General features: G+C 36.7%; 1 protein-coding gene across 2 annotated transcripts in view; it reads left to right on the forward strand.

Moving 5' to 3' along the window:
• Positions 1-20,158, forward strand: part of DEK (DEK proto-oncogene) — a 29,982-nt gene that overhangs the window by 8,122 nt on the left and 1,702 nt on the right. For both annotated transcript variants that reach the window (XM_081247182.1, XM_081247183.1), the window contains exons 7-10: positions 3,360-3,548; positions 15,180-15,315; positions 15,621-15,769; positions 19,750-19,818. In XM_081247182.1, coding sequence (XP_081103308.1) covers positions 3,360-3,548; positions 15,180-15,315; positions 15,621-15,769; positions 19,750-19,818 — 543 coding nt within the window. The remainder of the gene's footprint in view (positions 1-3,359; positions 3,549-15,179; positions 15,316-15,620; positions 15,770-19,749; positions 19,819-20,158) is intronic.

The following is a 20,158-nucleotide window of genomic DNA, read 5'->3' on the forward strand; positions in this document are numbered from 1 at the left end:
TATGGTAATGGGGGAGGAGGTGTTCTAGTTGATTTACTTAAAAGATGAGTTTGAACACTATTTCCCCAGAAGCAATTACTAAGTTGCCTGAGTTATGAAGGATATGTTTATATTCAACGTTTCCTCAGTGATTTTCAAATGTGTTAGTCTCATGACCCCATTACTCTTTTAAAATCAATGAGGACCTCAAGAGCTTTTGTTTATGTGGGTTATTTTGATATTTACTGTATTCTAAATTAAAACTGAGAAGTTCTAAAATAACAACAGGCTCACTACATGTTAAAAGTAATATTTTGTATGAAAAATAACTCTACAAAATTCTAATGAGAAGAATGGCATTCTGTTTTTGCAAATCTGTTTATGTCTGGCTTAAGAGAAGACAGCTCTATTCTCATTTGCTTCTGCATTTCCTTTTGTTGCAATGTATTGATTTGCTTGAAGTACATGAAGAAAATCCAGCCACACACAGCTATGTATCTAGAAAAAGGAGGGATATTTTAAAAACCCTTCCAGATAATTGTGGATAGTCTCCTTTGATATAACACCAAAACTCTACAGTGGGGAGGTTCTTAAAGGTTAGTTGTAATGTGGTATCTAAAACCATGTTAATAAACTTGGACCTTTTATCTGTGCATATTTTGTAATATGCACTCTCCATTTGGAAAATGTTGGTTCCTTGAATTATGCATATCTTCCAAATGCTGGCGCATTTCATTGAACACTGTCAAAAAGTCACATTCATTAATATAACCATTGTCTCATCAGGAAAAAAAAAAAATCTTTAGGTATTGGGAGGCTGTCAGGTCCATGATAGTGGATGTGAACTTTCCAAAATTTTAATTTTCACTTGAAATTTTGAAATTTATCATTGGCAATAAATACTGTCAGGTTTTTTTTGAGGTAACAGGCTCACGTTTATTTCTGAGACTATGTCTATCGAATACCTAAGTCTGAATAGGCATAGTTTTTAAATTATTCTTTTAAAAATGATATTCCATGAAAAAAGGTAGCTTAGTTCACTGCTCAGTTGTGCAAGTGCTTTTCCTTGAGAAGATCAGTGAACTTCCTTATGTAGCCAAAGTACTCTATGTGTACCTCCCATTTTGTTACACAGATGTTATAAAGACATGTACTCAAAGGTTGAGAGTTAACACAGTATTTACTGTTTCATCAAGAACTGGTGTGTGGTTGTGAGGAATATGACTACAAACACAGTTTGCTGCCTCCATCTTGATAAGGTACCAGTAGGTTTACCCACCTTTGCTTTTTGCACAATTACTACAAATGTCAACGCAGTGAAAAGAGTGAATAAATAATGCCTTGGTATTATTATGAAAATAGTTCTGACCTTTTGGAAAGGTCTCAGGAAACCGCAGGTTCCATGAACCAGACTTTGAGAACCACTGTTTTATCCTTTTTTATGGAATCTTACTCTTACATCCATTTTTCATATCTGATTCTGTGATGATTACTCCTTAATCTAATGGTATCAATCTCAGGCTATCTTCTGTGCTACCATATGCTTCCATCATTTAAGGAAAACACTATAAAGTCATTAATACTAATTTTTTCTGCTCTAGAATAGTCTTAAAATTATTGATTTAACATTGTTTTACTATCTTTTTGTACTTCTAGCTTGACTGTTAATCAGATTTTGTTTCCAAAAAGGGATGATGCTCTTGACATTGGATTCTGATTAATAGATTCAGCTATTTTTAGAACCAGTATAGGAAAGCTCTAAGGCGTTTATATATTATTACTTTTTAAAAATGAAAGTCTCTTCATTTATTTTTAGAAGTTGCATTTTCTTGATTGGTTTCTTGAATGATGCAGCATTCTTTCACTTTCTTGTATAAATTTATCCAGCACCCACTCCAGTCCTCATCTTACTGATTTCACATACAGATTATATTCTTATAACCTGCATCTGGTTTCTGAGCTGACATAGGGATATCACATTTTTTCAAATATATTCATGTCTTGGATTTCATTTAGTGAGTGGTGAGAGTTCGGACGGTGAGTTACCTTTTCTCCAAACAAGCATATCAAAGAATTTATCCAGATGGATTTGTTTCCTGGTAATAGGTGGTAATGGCAGTAGTTCACATAACAAGGTTATCTGTATACATTCTAGGAGGTTTCTTGTGGAGAACCTCTCTGAGAAATACCTTTGGTCCACTAACTTATTTTCTGGAGGTACCTAGATTGGCTGTTTTCCAGTCTATCTTTAGAGAAGGGTAGGTTGTTTGGGCAAGCTAGAGGCTGTCCTGTGGGTTGTAGATAGCCTGAAAATGCCACATTACAATACAAAGCAGCCACCTTTTCTTAATTTTTGTACAGGTAACAGTGACCCCTAAGACTGAAAGTTCCTGGAAGAGAAGGGACCTGTGGTTCTGCTAGTTTCATGAGAGATAGCTTAAAGTTTACAGTAACATTTATACAATCGCGTATCTTAAGGTTACGTTACAGAATTTTCCTTGTTGTAGAAAATAACATAGGCAAAAATAAAGACAAGAGATGCCCATGATTTTAGAAGTAAATTTTAATTCCTTAGTCTGTCTTTTCAGATCCTTTATGCAAGGTTATTTTATAGTCTTCCATTTCAGAAGTTAGTAAATACTCCCCTAAGAAAGCATTTAAAAATTAAATTTGTTAGTTAATCAAATTATTTTCCTCTCTGCTTTTTAAATATACATGGTTTAATTGAATATCAGTAATGGCAGTGGCACTTATTTTGTGGTTCTTAATTCGTTTCATAATTAACATACTGAACACTTACTGCATATGTAAAATCATCAGTGAGAATATAATCCTGGCATTATTGAAAGTAGAACCCATAGGTAATATGAATATAAACTATATGTTTCATAAATTCAAGATGTGTAAAGTGAGGTTTTATTTCCTTTATGGATGATTCCTCCTGGTCGATTAGTGGGTCCCCTGAAACAAGAAGGCAGTGACAGTTTTAATGCTTGTAGGAGTGAAATAAATAGCAAGTCTAACTGAAAATATCGTCTTGATGAAGTCTAAACAAATATCTGAACTTAACACAGTGTGCACTTGGGCTTCTAGTCCTGTATCAGAATGTAGAACACATACTTCTTTCAAATATGTGAAGAGTCTCTTGCCTAGAACCTAAGGTTCTAAAAAAATGAAAGGGTATTGGTAGTGCAGACAAAAAGGTTGACATGACACATGAAGTTAAAGATGAATTCTCTGTAAAGCTGCTAAGCTTGGAAATAAAATTTCTTGAGACAGGAACAGGAAGAATTGAGTTGAGAAGTAGTTATCTTGGAAATATAACACCTCATTGACTTGGAAATATAATACCTCATTGATGTTATCCTTATTTTATGCAGCCATTGCCAAAATCTAAAAAGACTTCTAGCAAAGGCAACAAGAAGGAACGGAACAGTTCTGGAATGTCCAGGAAAGCTAAGCGAACCAAATGTCCTGAAATTCTGTCAGATGAATCTAGCAGCGATGAAGAGGAAAAGAAAAACAAAGAAGAGTCTTCAGATGATGAAGATAAAGAAAGTGAAGAGGAGGTAAAATATTGGGGGTTTTTCCTCATTTCTTTCCATGGAGAGAGTTAAATACTCCTGCTATATAATAGATTAAGACAGAAAGCATAGATTTGAAGGAACTATATGTGTACCATGTTGTTTTTAATTCCAAAGACACAGAAATGATTAAGGTAAACCCTTTCTTTCTCTTAAGGAGCTTTTAGTTTTATTGCCATGCCAGAGTGTAAGAGTTGGAAAAGAATGAGGTTGCTGTGCACTAGGTTTGAGCTGGACCTTGAAGACTAGAGCAGGTAAATGAAGGGGGAGGCGCACATATCCTGACAGGAGCACAAAGGAGACTTAAAGAAATTTTTCATAGTATATTAATATTTTATGATTGACTTGCACCATTTTATTCTGCTTTATGCAAAAAGCAAGGGGTTTAAGGACCACCGTTTTATCTCAGTTTGGGATTATTTAATGAGACTAGTGGCATTTGAAGTTTATTTGATTGGTGGGCAAATTTTGTGTCACTTAGGAATGCCTGTCATTTTCTTTTACTTGGGAGTATTCATAAAAGGTTGAGAATATTTAGTTTCCGAAGAAAAACTTTGGGAAGAGGAGAGCTGCTGAACCATGTAAGGGGTTAGCTTTACCCTCTCCTTAATATGTATCTTCAGTCAAGTAGATGAGAGAGAGGGTACAAGGAGGTGATTTCCTGTTACTGTTAACCGTGTTTTGCTGGCTCCGTTTTAACTTGTTTTGGTGCTCTCTTTAATGATCAGAACTTGCTCTGTAAATTGGGTAATCCCCCTTGTCTTATGTAGGGGCTTGATTAAGGTGGCTTGACATTTTGGACCAAGATGATTCTTTGGTGTTGGAGGGCTGTCTTGTGCATTGCAGAGTGTTTGCCCACGAGATGCCGGTAGCACATCCCTGCCCCCAGCCTCCAGCTGTGAAAACCAAAACTGTCTCTAGACATTGCCAAATGTCCCCTGAGGGCAAAATCACCTTCAGTTGATAACTGCTGGATTAGAGAGAATAAAGATGTGGTGAACTGTGATTTTATAGGTGTGCATTTTGTGTATACTTGTCTTTAGGTATTTAAAATCCATGCTTGTTTTAATGTCAGATTTTATAAAGACTTCTACAAAGCTAAGTATAGAATGCTTCATAATTTTAAAAAGGATACTACAGATCCAGCAGGTGTTTCATAACTAGTATCTTGATATATTTTTGGTGTGAAGGAAGATGAGTAATCTGAGCACTAGGGTTTTTATGGAATAGATTTTAAGGACATGTAGGAGGAAAATGTGTTATTTATATGTGAATATAAATAGTAGCAATTTTGCAGTAATAGATTTCCTCATTCAACAAATTTTTGGTTATCTACTATTGTGTATTCACTACGCTTCCCAAGACCTTTTTAAAGGCAGACTTAAAGCATGAAAAGTTGTCGTAGAATATAAACATCTAATTTTTTTTGTAGAAGCAAGATGATTAGGAGCATGGCCTTTGGAAACTGGGTTCAAATCCCAGCTGTACTCTGATTATCACTGTTTGACTTTGGGCAAGTTAGTTATAAATTCTGTACCTCAGTTTCCCATCTTTAAAATGGGGATAATGATAGTACCAGCCTCCAAGGGTTGTATTAAGTGCCTTTATTTAAAGCACTTAGAGTAGTACTTGCCACAAATACTATGTAAGTATTAGCTGCTGCTATTACTAATAGTATTAAGATGACATTTTACCATATGCAAGATTTATAAATCCAGTCTTCTTGTCATTACTAATGTGCAGGTTAAAAAGTGAGGATATTTTACACTTGTTTTCTCATTTGCTTTCCAGATTATTGTCCCTTTGTTCTGAATAGAGTTAGTTGACATCTGTGAATGTAGATGACTCCTGATTTATAACCATATTGGTTCTTGGATAATGATCACAAATGGAACTGTCCCACTACAAATCAAAGCCTTTCTTTCTACATTGCCTTAAACAAGGATCATTTGCTAGAAACCCAGGTCAAATGATGAAAATCCATGGAGAAAAAAAACACAAAAATGCCTTTCAAACATTAAGTATATAAAGTCACACAATATAAAAGCTATATCATAATGCTCTGTTTTCTGCTTAGGTTTTTCTACTTGGGCTGGTATTGACAGACTTCATAAAATATAATGCCAATAAAATCTGGACTGAGAAATCTTTCTTTTTTCCTGATAAATCACCCTCTAGCAAACATAGGTATTCTTCATTTCTTTAAAGACTCCTTCAAATTTAGGGCCATCCTCCTCAAAAACTTTATTGCTGATTCCATTGCTGTGAAAGGCTGTGATTGCCTTTGAAAGGTAAGTGCCGGCAGGAAGGATAGTATTTCTATATTTCTTTGTTTTCCCTTATTCTATTTTTTTGAAGAGTCTGTTAAGTGGCATTCTTGCTAGGGACTTCATAAACTGAGGTATTTTGGGTCAGTACTATGAAAGGACCTCTTTTCTAAGAGGCTATACAGAGGAATTGCAGGTTGATTGGAAAAGTTGAGGATTGCTTATAGATGTAATATTTTTTGCAGATTTTTTTTTCATGGAAAATTACTGGGTTAATATTATTTATTTTTATTTCCTGAAATGAAATTTTCCTTCATAGATAAGACTTCTCCCTGTTAAGATCAGCTTCTTGTTCTATTTTAGATTCTTGGAGTAAATAACTGAGCTTGTTTCTTGTTTCCTCTGTAAATTGAGAGCTTTGGACCAAATAATCTATTTCATATTGCTGAAGTCAGAAGTTTTAAGCAGAAATCCAGTTCAAGTTATAGTTGTCCATTAGCCAGTTATATGAGGCTGAATATTATTCACCTGCTACTTTCCACATTTAGCTGTGTGAAAGAGTAGGATACTTAATTTATAAGTAAATATTATTTTAAAATGTGGGTTTGAAATGACTGAAAACTGCAGTTAAAACAGAATTGGCAGGGTTTTTAGGGGTTTTTTTAAGTCTTTTATATGAAATATGTCACATTTAGCATGTTAGCCAGCAATTGCTAAGACATTTTGTTTGAGGTTCTCTGTACCTATACCTCTGTTTCTATGATATGCAGTGAGCAGTTCACAGCGATTTTTAATTCTCTTTTTCTTTAGAATTAATTCAAATAAGAAGGTGCTCTTTCTGAGTGTGACCTGGGTAATAATTCCTTTATAAAAGAGCTGGTCTAGGGCTTCCCTGGTGGCGCAGTGGTTGAGAGTCCGCCTGCCGATGCAGGGGACATGGGTTCGTGCCCCGGTCCGGGAAGATCCCACATGCCGCGGAGCGGCTGGGTCCAAGAACTGGTCTAAACTTCTTTATCACCTTGGCTCTTGGACATTTGCTTACTTAGGGCAGTAGAAGGAAAGCAATTTGGAACCAGGAAGAAACTGATAGATGAGGTTTTTGTTTTTGTTTCTTTTTGCAGTACGCGGGGTGGCCCCTCCTGTTGCGGAGCACAGGCTCCGGACGCGCAGGCTCAGCGGCCATGGCTCGGGCCCAGCCGCTCCGTGGCATGTGGGTTCCTCCCGGACCAGAGCATGAACCCGTGTCCCCTGCATCGACAGGCGGACTCTCAACCACTGCACCACCAGGGAAGCCCTAGATGAGGTTTCTTTAGAATGAGAGAATAGAGGTTTAATTATTTTCTGTAAACTTATTATGAAAATCAACTGATTTACACACTGGAGTAGATCTTTAGGGGAGGGTTCCTGAAATGAACCAGTGAGATGAAACCATACTCAGGCATGCTGTTCACAACAGGTATTACCTTAGGTACAGAGAAATTATTGAGAGTACAGAAAGAAGAAAGGAGAAGCAGTGCTCTTCACATTAGAGAAAACAATTCTAATTCTATTTTAGACCCTTAAAAGCTAGCTTAATGCTTCTTCAGTTTTTGTTTCCTAGTGTTTTTATAAATACTCTTTATCTCTAGGAAAGTATAAAACAGACTGTGGATATTTACTTTGTGAGTATTGAATTTATCTGAATGTTCCCAGGTACATCAGGAATATCTTCAGCTCTGAATACTTAAAAGCCCTACTGATAATGTCCAAAACAGGAGTTCCCTTTTTCTTTCAGGACAAGAAGTCCGCAGAGAGGCAATTCTGGGCCAGTAGAGCGGCTCAAGAAAGGTACTAAGAATTTGGGGACTGTCTCTTCCTGAGCCACCATCTTTCCATGTGGCATTAAACCTCATGATCTCAGGATGATTGTTTTACCTTTAGGCATTGTATCCCTGTTCCAGATAAAAAAAAGAGTAAAGGGATTTCTTCTAGTGATGTTTTGGCTTTTTTCCCCCCTAGCAGGGATACCTTTTACCAGAGATCTCCATGTACATCTCATTGGCCGAAACTTTACCCAGCCACCTCTAATTGTAGGTGAGGCTAGTAAGACCCAAGTGTTAGCTTTCCTTCGTCTATAGGAGGAAGGCAGGTAAAAAGTGTGATGTTGAGTGAGCCATCCTACAATGTTTACCAAGTGAGAGAAATTTTCAGTTATAGTTTTGATAAACATTTGGACCATTTGAGGAATTATTTGGTAGTGGTGGGAGGGTGAACGTGAAAGCTTTGTTAGTCCTTAAATATGTTCTAAAAAATAAGAATTCCCCCATCTCAATCTGATCAGAGGAATTGCTGAATTATATGAACTATTGAAACCTTTTGTTGGAAGGCAAAATTGAATAATTACCACAATAAAATCTGTTTAGGGTTAAACTTGCTTTCATAATCTTTTGTGGAATATAGCAGGGTTTGCACATTCTTTACTCTTGGCGCTCTCGAGTTTTCTCAGCCAAGTTGTTAAAAGAATAGTGTATTTTAAGCTAATACTTATTTTGTTCATCTGTTCACCCAGTACAACCTTTCTGCTGTGAGGACAGGATTCTGGCTCTGTGACAGGCGTCTTTTTGGGAGACCCTCCTTCAATAGCCCTGCTGCCTATAAAAGATAGGTAAGCCTTCCCCCAAGAATTTTTTTTTTTGCCTTCCTTCAAAAAGTGCTCGGGTCATTCCTCTGATTCTATACCTTCACGGTTATCAGACACATGGAAAATCTCCTTCAGATTTTTAAAAATTTATGTTACTACAGTACATTGTAAAAAGTTTAGGTGACAGTACGTTGTACTACCTGAAATTAATGGCAGCTCTCAGTTTTATCTGTTTTCCTTTAGCACATAAAAAAATACCTACAGTATTGGATGGTCCTGATTGAACCACTCACAGCATATTCAAAAATAGCAAGCCAGAACCTTAGAAATAAATCCCATGAGAATTTGGAAACTAGCTTTTTTTTTTCCACCTAATTTTTTCCCATACATTTTGCTAAAAGACTCAAAGTCTTGCCTCCTATTTGATTGAATAACAAAGGTGTTAAGTATCATAAGTACTTCCAACATTTTTACTTTATAATGCCACGTACTGTTTAATTACTGAAATATTCAGAATATTTTTTAAAAGACTTAAAATAGGGGGCCAGTACTTGGTTTTAATGTAATCACTTTTCGATTGCTCAGTTCAATAAATAGTGTGCTAAGTGCTGTTGGGGTTACAGAAGACATTTTCCTACCCAAATACCATTTGATTGGTGCTTAATATAGGATTTCAAAAGAAAGAGAATCTCTGTGTGTTGATGAGTGAAAGCTTTGGGGAGAGATGGAAGAAATACCAATTGAAATTGACCTTGGGGATAGAAAGGAAAGTTGGACACATGAACAAAGATGGGGAGTAGGAAAGTACTGTGACAGACACGCTTGTTTGTGGTTAGGTAGTTTGTCCAGAAGTAAAGCAGTTAGAGATGAAGCTAGAGCAACGTACCTTGAAGCCAGACTATAGAGAACCCACGTGGTTGGGCATGGCTATGTAATACAACCTTTGGGGGTAGATTGATCATTCTCCTTCCTTCAGAATGGTTGTCTTATTCTACCTGAGCATTTTGCTAAGTGGGGAAAAGAGACATGGCCTCTGTCTTCCAGGAACTGACAGTCAGTCTGGGGAGAAGTGCCACTCATTCATTCCATAAGCATTTATTGGTGTGTAACGAGGAGGATACTATTGAGATCTGCTGTGTGCCATGTACTTCCACATCTTGCTTCTTATTTAGTCTTGACTCCATGAGAGAAAGTGATATATCCTCATTTTTGTACTTTGAAGATATAATAAATAACCAACTTTCCAGAGCTTTAGGTCATACTTCCGTCTTCAGCTCTATGTCCATATATGATTTTAAGCAGTAGCTTCAGGAAAGTTAATATGGGCATATATCCACTTCTGCTGCAAAAATTTAAAACTAAAAGCTATTGACATAAAGGATCCTATTGATCTCTTTATCTGGCTCTGCCTTTTCCCTGTATGTCTCCAGTAGTTCATGATGTAGACTAGGAGTTGGCAGACTATGGCCTGTATGCCAGATCTGTTTTTTTGGTACAGCATAGAAGCTAAGAATGGTTTTTCCATTTTTTAAATATTTGTAAAAAAAGATGAATGTACAACAATGACCATATGAACCAGCAAAAGCTAAAATATTTACTGTCTGGCACTTCATAGAAAAGGCTTGGTGACAGATCTAGACCATATATTTCTCTCTCATTTTACTTGGTTTATAGCTAGGTGAGTAAGCTGAGGGGCTTTTAAAAAAATACATGGGTCCCCAGGCTGCACACTTGATTTTTTTTCTCTCTCTCTTAAATATATAATCTATTTAGGTAAGTTGTGCCAGAAGACTGATACTAAAAATCAAGAAGTTTGGCTAACTGCTATTGATAGAAAAAATGTTTGTCTTAGCAAGCAGAGTGATTCTAATGAAATAGAATCTCAGGGTTGGAATAGATCGTTAAAGTTATCTAGTCTTCAAGGATCTATTCCCATCCCAGTTTTCCAAATAATTACATAGCAACTGCTGTGTGCCAGTTCTAAACTCTGCAGTGGAGATCAAGAGACAAATAAGAGTCTCTGTGTTAAGCCGTTCAATCTAGTTGGTAGGAGGGAAGAGGTCAAAGATTAGGAGGGAGAAAGTACAGTAAAGTATAACTTAAGAGCTAAGAAAGTGGTTTGCTCAAGATGGAGTATTTACCTCTTTCTAGGGGCAGGTAGGGAGCAGAGATCCAGACAGGGAAACTTCATAGGAAGTAGCAATTTGATCTGAGCCTTAAAGGATAAACAGGAGAGGTTGGCATAACAAAAGAAAGAGATTTGGAGAAAACTATGCAAAATTGGATTACACCGAAGGCCCATCTTGGCTTCAAAAAAAAAATCTAGAGAAATGATCTTGAGCCCATACAACGTTAGGAGGTGAGGGCCAGAGACAGCCCTGATACTGAGTTTGGTTGTCCTTTGTTGCCCTTCTATATTTTCTGCCAACATTTTTTATTCTTTGTTATTATCAGTAACATTTGTATGTAACAGAAAAAGTTAAATTTAACAGTATGATAAATAGATTATGATATCATTGACTTACTGCATTGGTTTAGTTCAGTAGTTTCATCTCTGGCTTAAAGAAATATGTAGGTACATTAGTCATTTCTATAAGCAACTAACGCAGCAGGAGGCACACTGAATTTAATCAAGGTCTTGCTTCTTACTAGCTGTAAGACATTGGCTCACTTAACTACACAGATAAATTTTCCTCATTTATAATGAGATCAACTGTCTTTGGATTTTTTTTTTTTTGCTTTGTTTTTTAGGTCATATGGATCATGTATGTGAAAATAGTGCTATACAAATGCCTTTTTTCTTTATCCTTTTAATTACATTTTTAACCATGTCCTGGGTTCAGAGTACAGGTAAACCAGATCCTGCAAATGATATACAGAGGTGAACATGGCAAGAAATATTTACATGGCTACTTTATGGCGAACACTCTTGTGGTTGTTAGGGACAGATAGAGCTAAATTAGATTGGTGTCTCTTCTTGTGGAGATTGTCAGATAACGCCCTTAAGAAACTTGTAGTGTAGTGGGAGAAGAGACATGTAACTACCTACAGTTTAAAGAACATAAATACATTAAATGTTTCTTTGGTGCCTTTTATGTATTCAGTCATTTGAGCCTCACAAAATTTTACAAACATGGCCATAGTTCGTCAAATCTGCAATGCCTGTAAGGCATCATTTTAATGTAGATTGCAAAATGTACCCCAGTATCTGAGATAAGGTGTGGGAGGGGGGGAGTGTTAAATTTAGCAAACTGGTATTATTACCTCCATTTTTACAGATGCAGAATCAGACACAGAAGGGTAAGTGACTTGCCTGAGAACGCGAAATTAGTCACTGGTGGAGTCAGGATTTGAACCAAGGAAGTTTGGCTCTAAAAACCTGTGTTCTAATTCACTGCTTCACAGTGCCTTCCAGAAAGAAGGGGCAAATGAATTGTAGGTCAAGTACTGTGGGATTACAGATTAATCAAGTTGGTGGTATTATGAAGATTTGGAGGAGGTAATTGCTAAATTGGGTTTAGACTCATGAGTGAGGTTTTCCTAAGTTGAGGAGGGGGAATGAAAGTAATGAAGACTTGAAAGGTCATGTAAAATTTAAGTAGGTATGTTTTTTAACTTTACTTCTCAGTTCTCCCAGGGCCCCTTTTCACTACCTCCAAAATACCAGATTGCCATGTTCACCTTAACTGCCAAAAATTGTACGTTGGGTTGCAATATCAAGGTCTGTCTTTTGAGATGCCTGTTTTCCAAAGTTACCTTTTTTTTCCTATACATAATACCTTATCTTCAGGGCAGCTCAAATGATTCTTAGCAGCTGCAGGGCTAAAGCACATGATGTGAGTTATTTATCTGATTGCCTCCCTGCTCAAGATGAAACCCATAAGTATGAGTTTCTACAGAGTTTATTTTACTACTCAGTTTTCACTGTTTCCCCATGCCAACACTTACCAGTATGAAAAAGATACGTTACTGAATTCCTACCTTAAGTTTGTCACGGAGTAATTTGTAACTGGTTACTAAAGATAAGCGAATTCCAGTGTAAATAGCATAATTTGTTATTACAGAGATTCGGTTATTTGTGGGTCCAGTTCTGTCTATCAGAATGTAATGAAATAAGCATGATATATCATGGTTAGTTAACACAGGTGTCACTGAGGCAGTCTTACTGCTATTCTATGTATCTATTCTATGTATTTGCCTTTTAAAGAAAACTTCAAGTTATTGGAGGAAATTACATTTGTATGATGAAAGAATTCCTTTACAAAAGGAAGCACTCATAATAGTAGTAATAGCTAATATTTATTGTTTCCTCTGTGCCCAGCACCATTAAAAGTACTTTTGTGTATTAATGTACTTACTCCCCCTAAGACTACTGAGTACTATTATTTCCCTCATTTTATAAACAAGGGAACTAGGGCCCAAAGATGTACTGGGTCTGGAATTTGAAACTAGGCAGCTTGCCTTCAGAGCCTACACTTACTAGGTTGTATCTTCTATAGTACTTCTGACAGTATGTTTGCAACCTTTTTGTTAATAGATGATAATAGGCTAGTTGTCCATTTAAAAAACCATAGAACACTCTCCCTTTTAGAAGATTTAAATATAGAAAGAAGCTTAGCTTTAATTTTTTTGTTTGTCCAATTGTAACTTTTTAAAAAATGTTTGTTTGTTTGTTTGGCTGTGTTGGGTCTTTGTTTCTGTGCGAGGGCTTTATCTAGTTTCAGCGAGCAGGGGCCACTCTTCATCGCGGTGCGTGGGCCCCTCACTTGCGGCCTCTCTTGTTGCGGAGCACAGGCTCCAGATGTGCAGGCTCAGTAGTTGTGGCTCACGGGCCCAGTTGCTCCGCGGCATGTGGGATCTTCCCAGACCAGGGCTCAAACCTGTGTCCCCTGCATTGGCAGGCAGATTCTCAACCACTGCGCCACCAGGGAAGCCCCAATAGTAACATTTTATGGAGATGGCTTGATTATCCTTTATTTATCACTGCACAGTTTTATGCTTTATCAAACTATTACTACTCCCAATATGCAAGTTTAAAAATGGCACCATAGTGTGTGTTCTTTCTAAAATTTTACCTTATACCCTGGCCTTTAAAGGCTCTGAAAGTATTTTAATTATCTAACTATCTGATTTGAATGGGGATCAAGTGGTAATGTTTATAACATTTTTGCTCTCCCTTCCCCATCCCCCCCATGCTTTCTGTAATAATTTAAGTTTATTATAAAATATTTGAATGACCCGCAGGTCCAGATTTTATTAATCTTTGACTAACGAGTGATATATAATAGTCATTATTCTGTGTACTAAGTGCATCAACAGAACTTATGAATTTTTAGTATTTCTTTTCAGAGCCTCGTGTGGTTCTTAGGAATTAAGTGGATGCTTAATAAACTTAAAACTTAGTTCAGGTTAGTCATAGAAAATTGATGAACCATTGATGCCTTTCCGGCAACCCCTATGTCTGGAACACCTCTGAGAATAAGGAAAAAAGTATAAATGGCCTCTAAATAGCAAAAATCCATAGGTGAAGCTTATAGACTTTATTTTTAGAAGCATGTTGGCCCTTTGACACTGCTTAAATGCATTTTTTTAGTCGCAGTTAAACTAGATAGGTTAGCTAGTTCCCGGCCAACAGTGTATTATTGAGGTAGTGTAGGGTGATACTATACTTAAGTAAGTATGTTCAGTGGATGGCAGTGTAGCAAAAGGAAAGACAAGCACTAAAATCCAATGAACTGCACTTAGAAACAGCCTGAGCCCACCTAAGTTTAGAACAGGTTGGTCTATGTACTTTAATTTTCTTTAAGTTCAACATAATGTCTCTGTCCTTTAAAAAAAAAAAGGTTGAATTTTGATGGTCACCTGAAATTCAGAGTATAAAACATTTGGAGAAGCATTCTGTCAAAAGTGATTTGCAGTGTTTTTGGTGTGTAAAGATGAGATTTTAAGTTATCTTGAGGTACTTGCCTTATATACAGGTACTTTTACCTTTGGGAACGTTAATGAAGAATTAACGTTTCCTAATTTCATAGACTCTGCTTAAGACAAAGCTACAGTGAACTATAATTTTATCATTTTAATCTAACCGTGTGTGTATACTTTGCTTTTATTTTATTAGCTGTGAGTTGGTGTTTAAGAAAACAAGTTCTGGAGTCAGATCTGTTTGAATCTCACTTCTTTATTTTATTATGTGACCGGACAAAACCTCTCTGAGCCTTCGTTTCCTCATACATTTATAAATAGTTTTTGAGCAGCTCCTTTGCACCATGCACTGTTTTAGGAGTTAGGGATATGTCAGTGAACACAAAAAGGTCAAAAAAATCCTGTCCTCATGGAACTTACCTTTTAGTTGGGAGAGACTGACGATAAATAACAGAATATTAATAGTACCTGTATTTTAGAGTTTTTTTTCAATATTAACTAAGGTCTGATGGGGTAGACCTTAGTTAAGGGACGGGTAGACAGTTTTCTATCTGTAGTGTGTAATAAATGTGAGCACCTAATAATTCAAATGTTTGATTCTTGAGCTCACCTGACTAGTCTCGTGTTGGGATAAAATTAAGTTCATTGAGTGTATTAGTCATCTCAAAAATTAATAATTAGTAATAAATTTTCATTGGTGATATTGACTACATTAGTTTTCTCTAATATTGTTGTGGGGTGTGGAGGAGTTGTGGGATCGCAGGTAATCTCTCATCGATGTATGTACTTTGTTTTTCTTTCCAACAGCCACCAAAAAAGACATCCAAAAGAGAAAAACCCAAACAGAAAGCCACTTCTAAAAGTAAAAAATCTGTAAAAAGTGCTAATGTTAAGAAGGCAGATAGCAGTACCACCAAGAAGAATCAAAATAGTTCCAAAAAAGGTATGTTAGAAATGACACAGTTTCAGCAACCTAAAGATATACATTATATGCTATAATACAGTTTTTTGTTTTTTTTTTTTATAATACAGTTTTTAAGCATGTGTGGAAAATAGGTAAACTCTGAGGAACATTTGATGGGGGAAAGTAGCATACCAGTTTTTTATAGTTTATAATTTTTTTAATCTAATACCTTTTCAAGGATCTGATGAATACTTACAGAATTCTTCCTAATCTGTCTTGAATATTAATTTACTTTGCTATATAAGAAAAATTTATTTTCATGTCATAAAATGTCTTACTTTTAGAAAGTGAATCTGAGGATAGTTCAGATGATGAACCTTTAATTAAAAAATTGAAGAAGCCTCCTACAGATGAAGAGTTAAAGGAAACAGTAAAGAAATTATTGGCCAGTGCTAACTTGGAGGAAGTCACAATGAAACAGATTTGCAAAGAGGTAATTGGACAAATGCTGAGATCATTTTGCTTCTGTTTGAAAAATTCTTTCACCCATCCCTCAGTTGGAAGCTAGATTCTTATGTGCATTCATTCATTGAACAAATATTTATTGAATTACCACATGCCAGGCATTCTTACAGGTGCTGGGATACCACTTTCAGTAAAATAGTCAAAACCTCTGCCCTATTGGAGTCATTTCATAAATAACATTTGAATGTATACAGTGACTAAAGTTAAGGTGATACATTTCAAACTCCGTAGGAGATGTTCTTTTCCTGATCTAGCAACTATTTTTATTGATGCATCCCTAGATTATGTTAGTTTAAATAAGCAGGATCTTGTGGACCACCTTATTTTCAATATTACTATGATAACTGAGATGTTATAGATTAGGTTCTTAGCTCAAACTTCTCTTAAGTTCTTCTGATGCTTCTCAGGAAATGAAATGATCTAGTCTTGAATATGATTCTGTAGCGATTCCATACTGTAGATCAAAATTGGAAGGTTTTAAAATCTAGTTTCTTATGGTAAAATGAAATTAAAATTTGAAATGTACCAAAGGTGGAATATTCTTTACTTTTTAAAGACAAAACTGTTTTTCTTATTCAGCATTCGCTGAGCCTCTGCTGCATATCAGGCACTGGGATAGATGTTAGAGGTAGAGCAGGAGAAGCCATTCTTTGGCTTTAGGGGTCTTGTGTAATCTAGTGGGTAGAAAGAGGTAGCTGTTTTAGTCACTTAGTACAGTGTGTGAGAGCGGTGTTAGAAGAGTACAGAGGGTGCCACACCACCAAAGAACAGAGGGTACCTGCTTGGGAATGGGGGTTGGGGAAGTCTGAAAAGGCATCTTGGAAGAGGTCTTAGAGCTTCAGCTTTCATACAGTTGAGGAACATCAACACATTCACATAAAACATGACACATAATGACTGCGAGGAATAGTCATTAGTTTAATTTGGCTGAAGACTAGAGTTGGAAGGAATTCTTCACAGAAGTTAGGAGAGAATACTAAAGAATTCTGCAGATTTTATATGTGTTGTTACAGAGTTTGATTTTTCTCCCTGAAGCTAATGAGGAATTGGGAGGCAGGGTAGGTTATTGAATGGTATTTGGCAGGAGCAGTCTAGGATGACCCTTAAAAAAAAAAAAAGATTTTTATTTTTTAAGGGTCATCCTAGACGCATCAAGAAGAACAGACTGGTGAAGAATGAGACAAGAGTCAAGAGAAACCTTTACATCATAATCAGAGTTACAGGGCTGCCGTAATCCAAGTCTGAAATCAAGAGAGCCTGATCACAGGTTGCTCCGTGTGGGTGTAAGGGCTTGGGCGCATTAATCATCATAGGGAGTAGAACAAAAGGCACCTCCTGAGGGAAAGATGGGTTTTGTTCTAGACATTTTAAGATGGGGTATTTGAAACATCCAAGTGGGAGAAATTGTGAACATTGTAATTCTCCAAGGTAGGAGAGAAACCTAGACTAGGATATTGCTGGGAGTTAAAACCAGAAGATAAGGTGGCCTAGAGAAGAAGGTAAAGGATGAGAAAGGCAAAGGACAGAGTCCTGGAGACCATTATCAAAGAGTTGGGAAGTTGTAAGAAATTGTAGAGTCAGTAGTAGAAGGAAGGCCAGAGAGAATAGTGCTGTAAAAGCCAAGCGAGGAGAGTTTCAAGAAGGGGCAGGGAGGGGTAGTTCCCTGCCTAAGAAAAGGTAATCACCGTACATGGGACAGTGGACAATGGCTGTGGAAAGTCGGGTCACAGAAAAGAAATATAAATGACCCGTAAACGTGAAAACATTAACCTTCCCTACTAATGAGGAAGATAGAAATCAAAAGGAAATACTTTTGCTTATTAGCTTTAACAAAATCTTTATAAAGATTAACAGTTTTCAAGGTTGTCAATGGAATAGGGAAACGTACTCTCATCCTTTAAGTTGTAATAACTTTGGAGAATAATTAGGTAGTATATTAAAAGTTAAATGGCAAATACCCTTTAACCCAGCCATTCCATTTCTAGGTCTCTATCCTAAAGACATAGTCACGTCTGCACAAAATGATTTCAGTAATGTTAAGTGTGTCTGTAATACTGAAAAGTCAGAAACCACCTAAATGGCCATCAATAGGGAAATGTTTAAACTGTACATCCATCTTTTTTGGAATATGAACTGTGTAGCAGTTCAGAAGAACATGGAAGAACCTTCCAGGTATTGTCCAATTTTTAAAATAGAGGTATTTCCCTATTTGTGTAAATACAGAAAAACTGTATTGCCATTGACATATTTGTATGTTTGTATATAAACTCATTTTTAAAGGTCTGGAAGAATACACGGCAACTTGATAACTGGTTTTCTTTTGGGGAGGGGGACACGGGCAGACTGGAGGGAAGCTGGAAGGGCGACTAGTTCTGTTCCTTTGATGGCTTCTGTGAACACATTTGTGTACTTTTGAGGGGATTATTAATAACATGGAGGGAGAGGTCGGGTGAGAAGAACTTAAGGGTGTTTTTGGACTCAGCAATTAAGAGGCAGTTGTTCACATAATAGCAACTTTGAAGGGTGGTAAATGCCAGGGTTGTCCCCTTGGACTGAGAATGAATAGTGAGGACGAGAATTAATAGTGAGGAAAGTGAAAGCTGATTTAGTCATTAAATTGGGGGAAGATACAAGTTGATAAAATACTTTTTAAGGTCAGAGGGGAGTGGAAGCATGCGTTAGGCTAAGGGACAATTCTGGGAAAGGAGACGACGAAGGTACAGGAGCATTGAGGGTTGGGTCCCTGCAGAGGTAGAGGAAACAGGACTGTTGATAAATCCAGACAGAAATGAACTGGAGGAGAACAGGCATGTCAGAAAGTTGAAGGAATTCATAGTAATGGCTTCTTGGCTGAGAGCAGGAGTGTGGGACACTTGAATAAGGGGATGAAATTGCCACTGATGAGAATGTAAGGGGGACCTGATTAGAAATCCTTGGGATTTCTAGGGAGGCTTTGACATTGAATACCAAGTGGGACCATTTTTTTTTTTAAACTTACTTTATTCAAGTATAGTTGATAAAATGGAACCATTCTTTTCAAATTTGTTGCATTTTCGCACAGAATTTAACCATATAAAAGTTGGTAGTTAGACCAATTAAGGGTTGGAGTTTTGCAGAGAAAGAACAAAGGGCAAACAATTAGAGTAATGTAAATGATTGACTATATTTGCAGCGGTTGGCAAACTACAGCCTGTGGGCCTCTGTAACACAGACATATACCCATCCCTTTAAGTGTTGGCTATGGTAGCTTTTATGCTACAATGACATAGTTGAGTAGTTGTGATGGAAACTGTCACTGGAAAGCTGAAATCACTTCCTGTCTAGCCCTCTACAGAAAACATTTGCTGACCTTGAATTAGACAGTAGGAGTGAAGCCAGCTTGGTGTATATGGCAGTTCAGGACCAGAAGTCATTGTGAAGCCAAGCAGCAGGTATCAAGTCGGAAAATTTAGAAAGTAAAAATTTAGGAGTGCAGGACTCAATGATACAACTTTGGGGAGGGGATTGAGCAGTGGTTGGTCTGGAGGCTGAAATTCATTAGAGTTGAAGTTCAGGAATCATAAGTAGTGTCAGATGATGTCACAGAAAAAATAAGAGGATACCTAAAATATCTGATAGATAACCTACCAATATCAAGCATTTAATCCATTTAACCTAAGGTCTATCTAGAAGTTTTCCTCATCCATGTTTGTTAGTTCAACTGAAACTCCCACTTTTATAAAACACTGAGAATGTGTTCATGCTAGTTTACTGCTCTATATACAGTATTATTAAAACGACTCATTTGTTGTAGAATGCTACATGGTGAACCACTGGTGGTTAGAACGTACTGTTCAAACTTACATGCAGCTCTTTGTGCATAGCACACATTTCTTCATTATCCAAAAACAGAGAATATTATTGGATTTTTAAATCCACTTTTAACGTTGTTTTTCCTTTTCACTATAGGTATATGAAAATTATCCTGCTTATGACTTAACTGAAAGAAAAGAGTTCATAAAAACAACTGTTAAAGAGGTAGCTATGTCCAACTTTTCGAACTTTGATCATTTTGGGCTTATAAGACAGAAGAAATTATGTGTATCAAATACTGTGTATTTTTCAAAATATTTATGTCAGTAAATATCACATGTGATGCTCAGATTTCCTCAAAATGGGAAAGATAGTTATTTTCATTCCCATTTTAGAGCTTAAAAATAAAGTTTGAACATTAGTGACAAAACCTGGCCTCAGATGAAGATGTGGGTTCAGTGTACATGGGTAGCTGGGCATCTCAGAGTTCATAAAACCACTTGAGCACATGTTCCTTGCTGTCCACCAGTTAAAGGCAGGAGAAGATGAACAGTAGCTGTAGTCT

This window comes from Mesoplodon bidens (assembly GCF_964165515.1).
Source record: "Mesoplodon bidens genome assembly, chromosome: 10".
NCBI lineage: Eukaryota > Metazoa > Chordata > Mammalia > Artiodactyla > Ziphiidae > Mesoplodon > Mesoplodon bidens.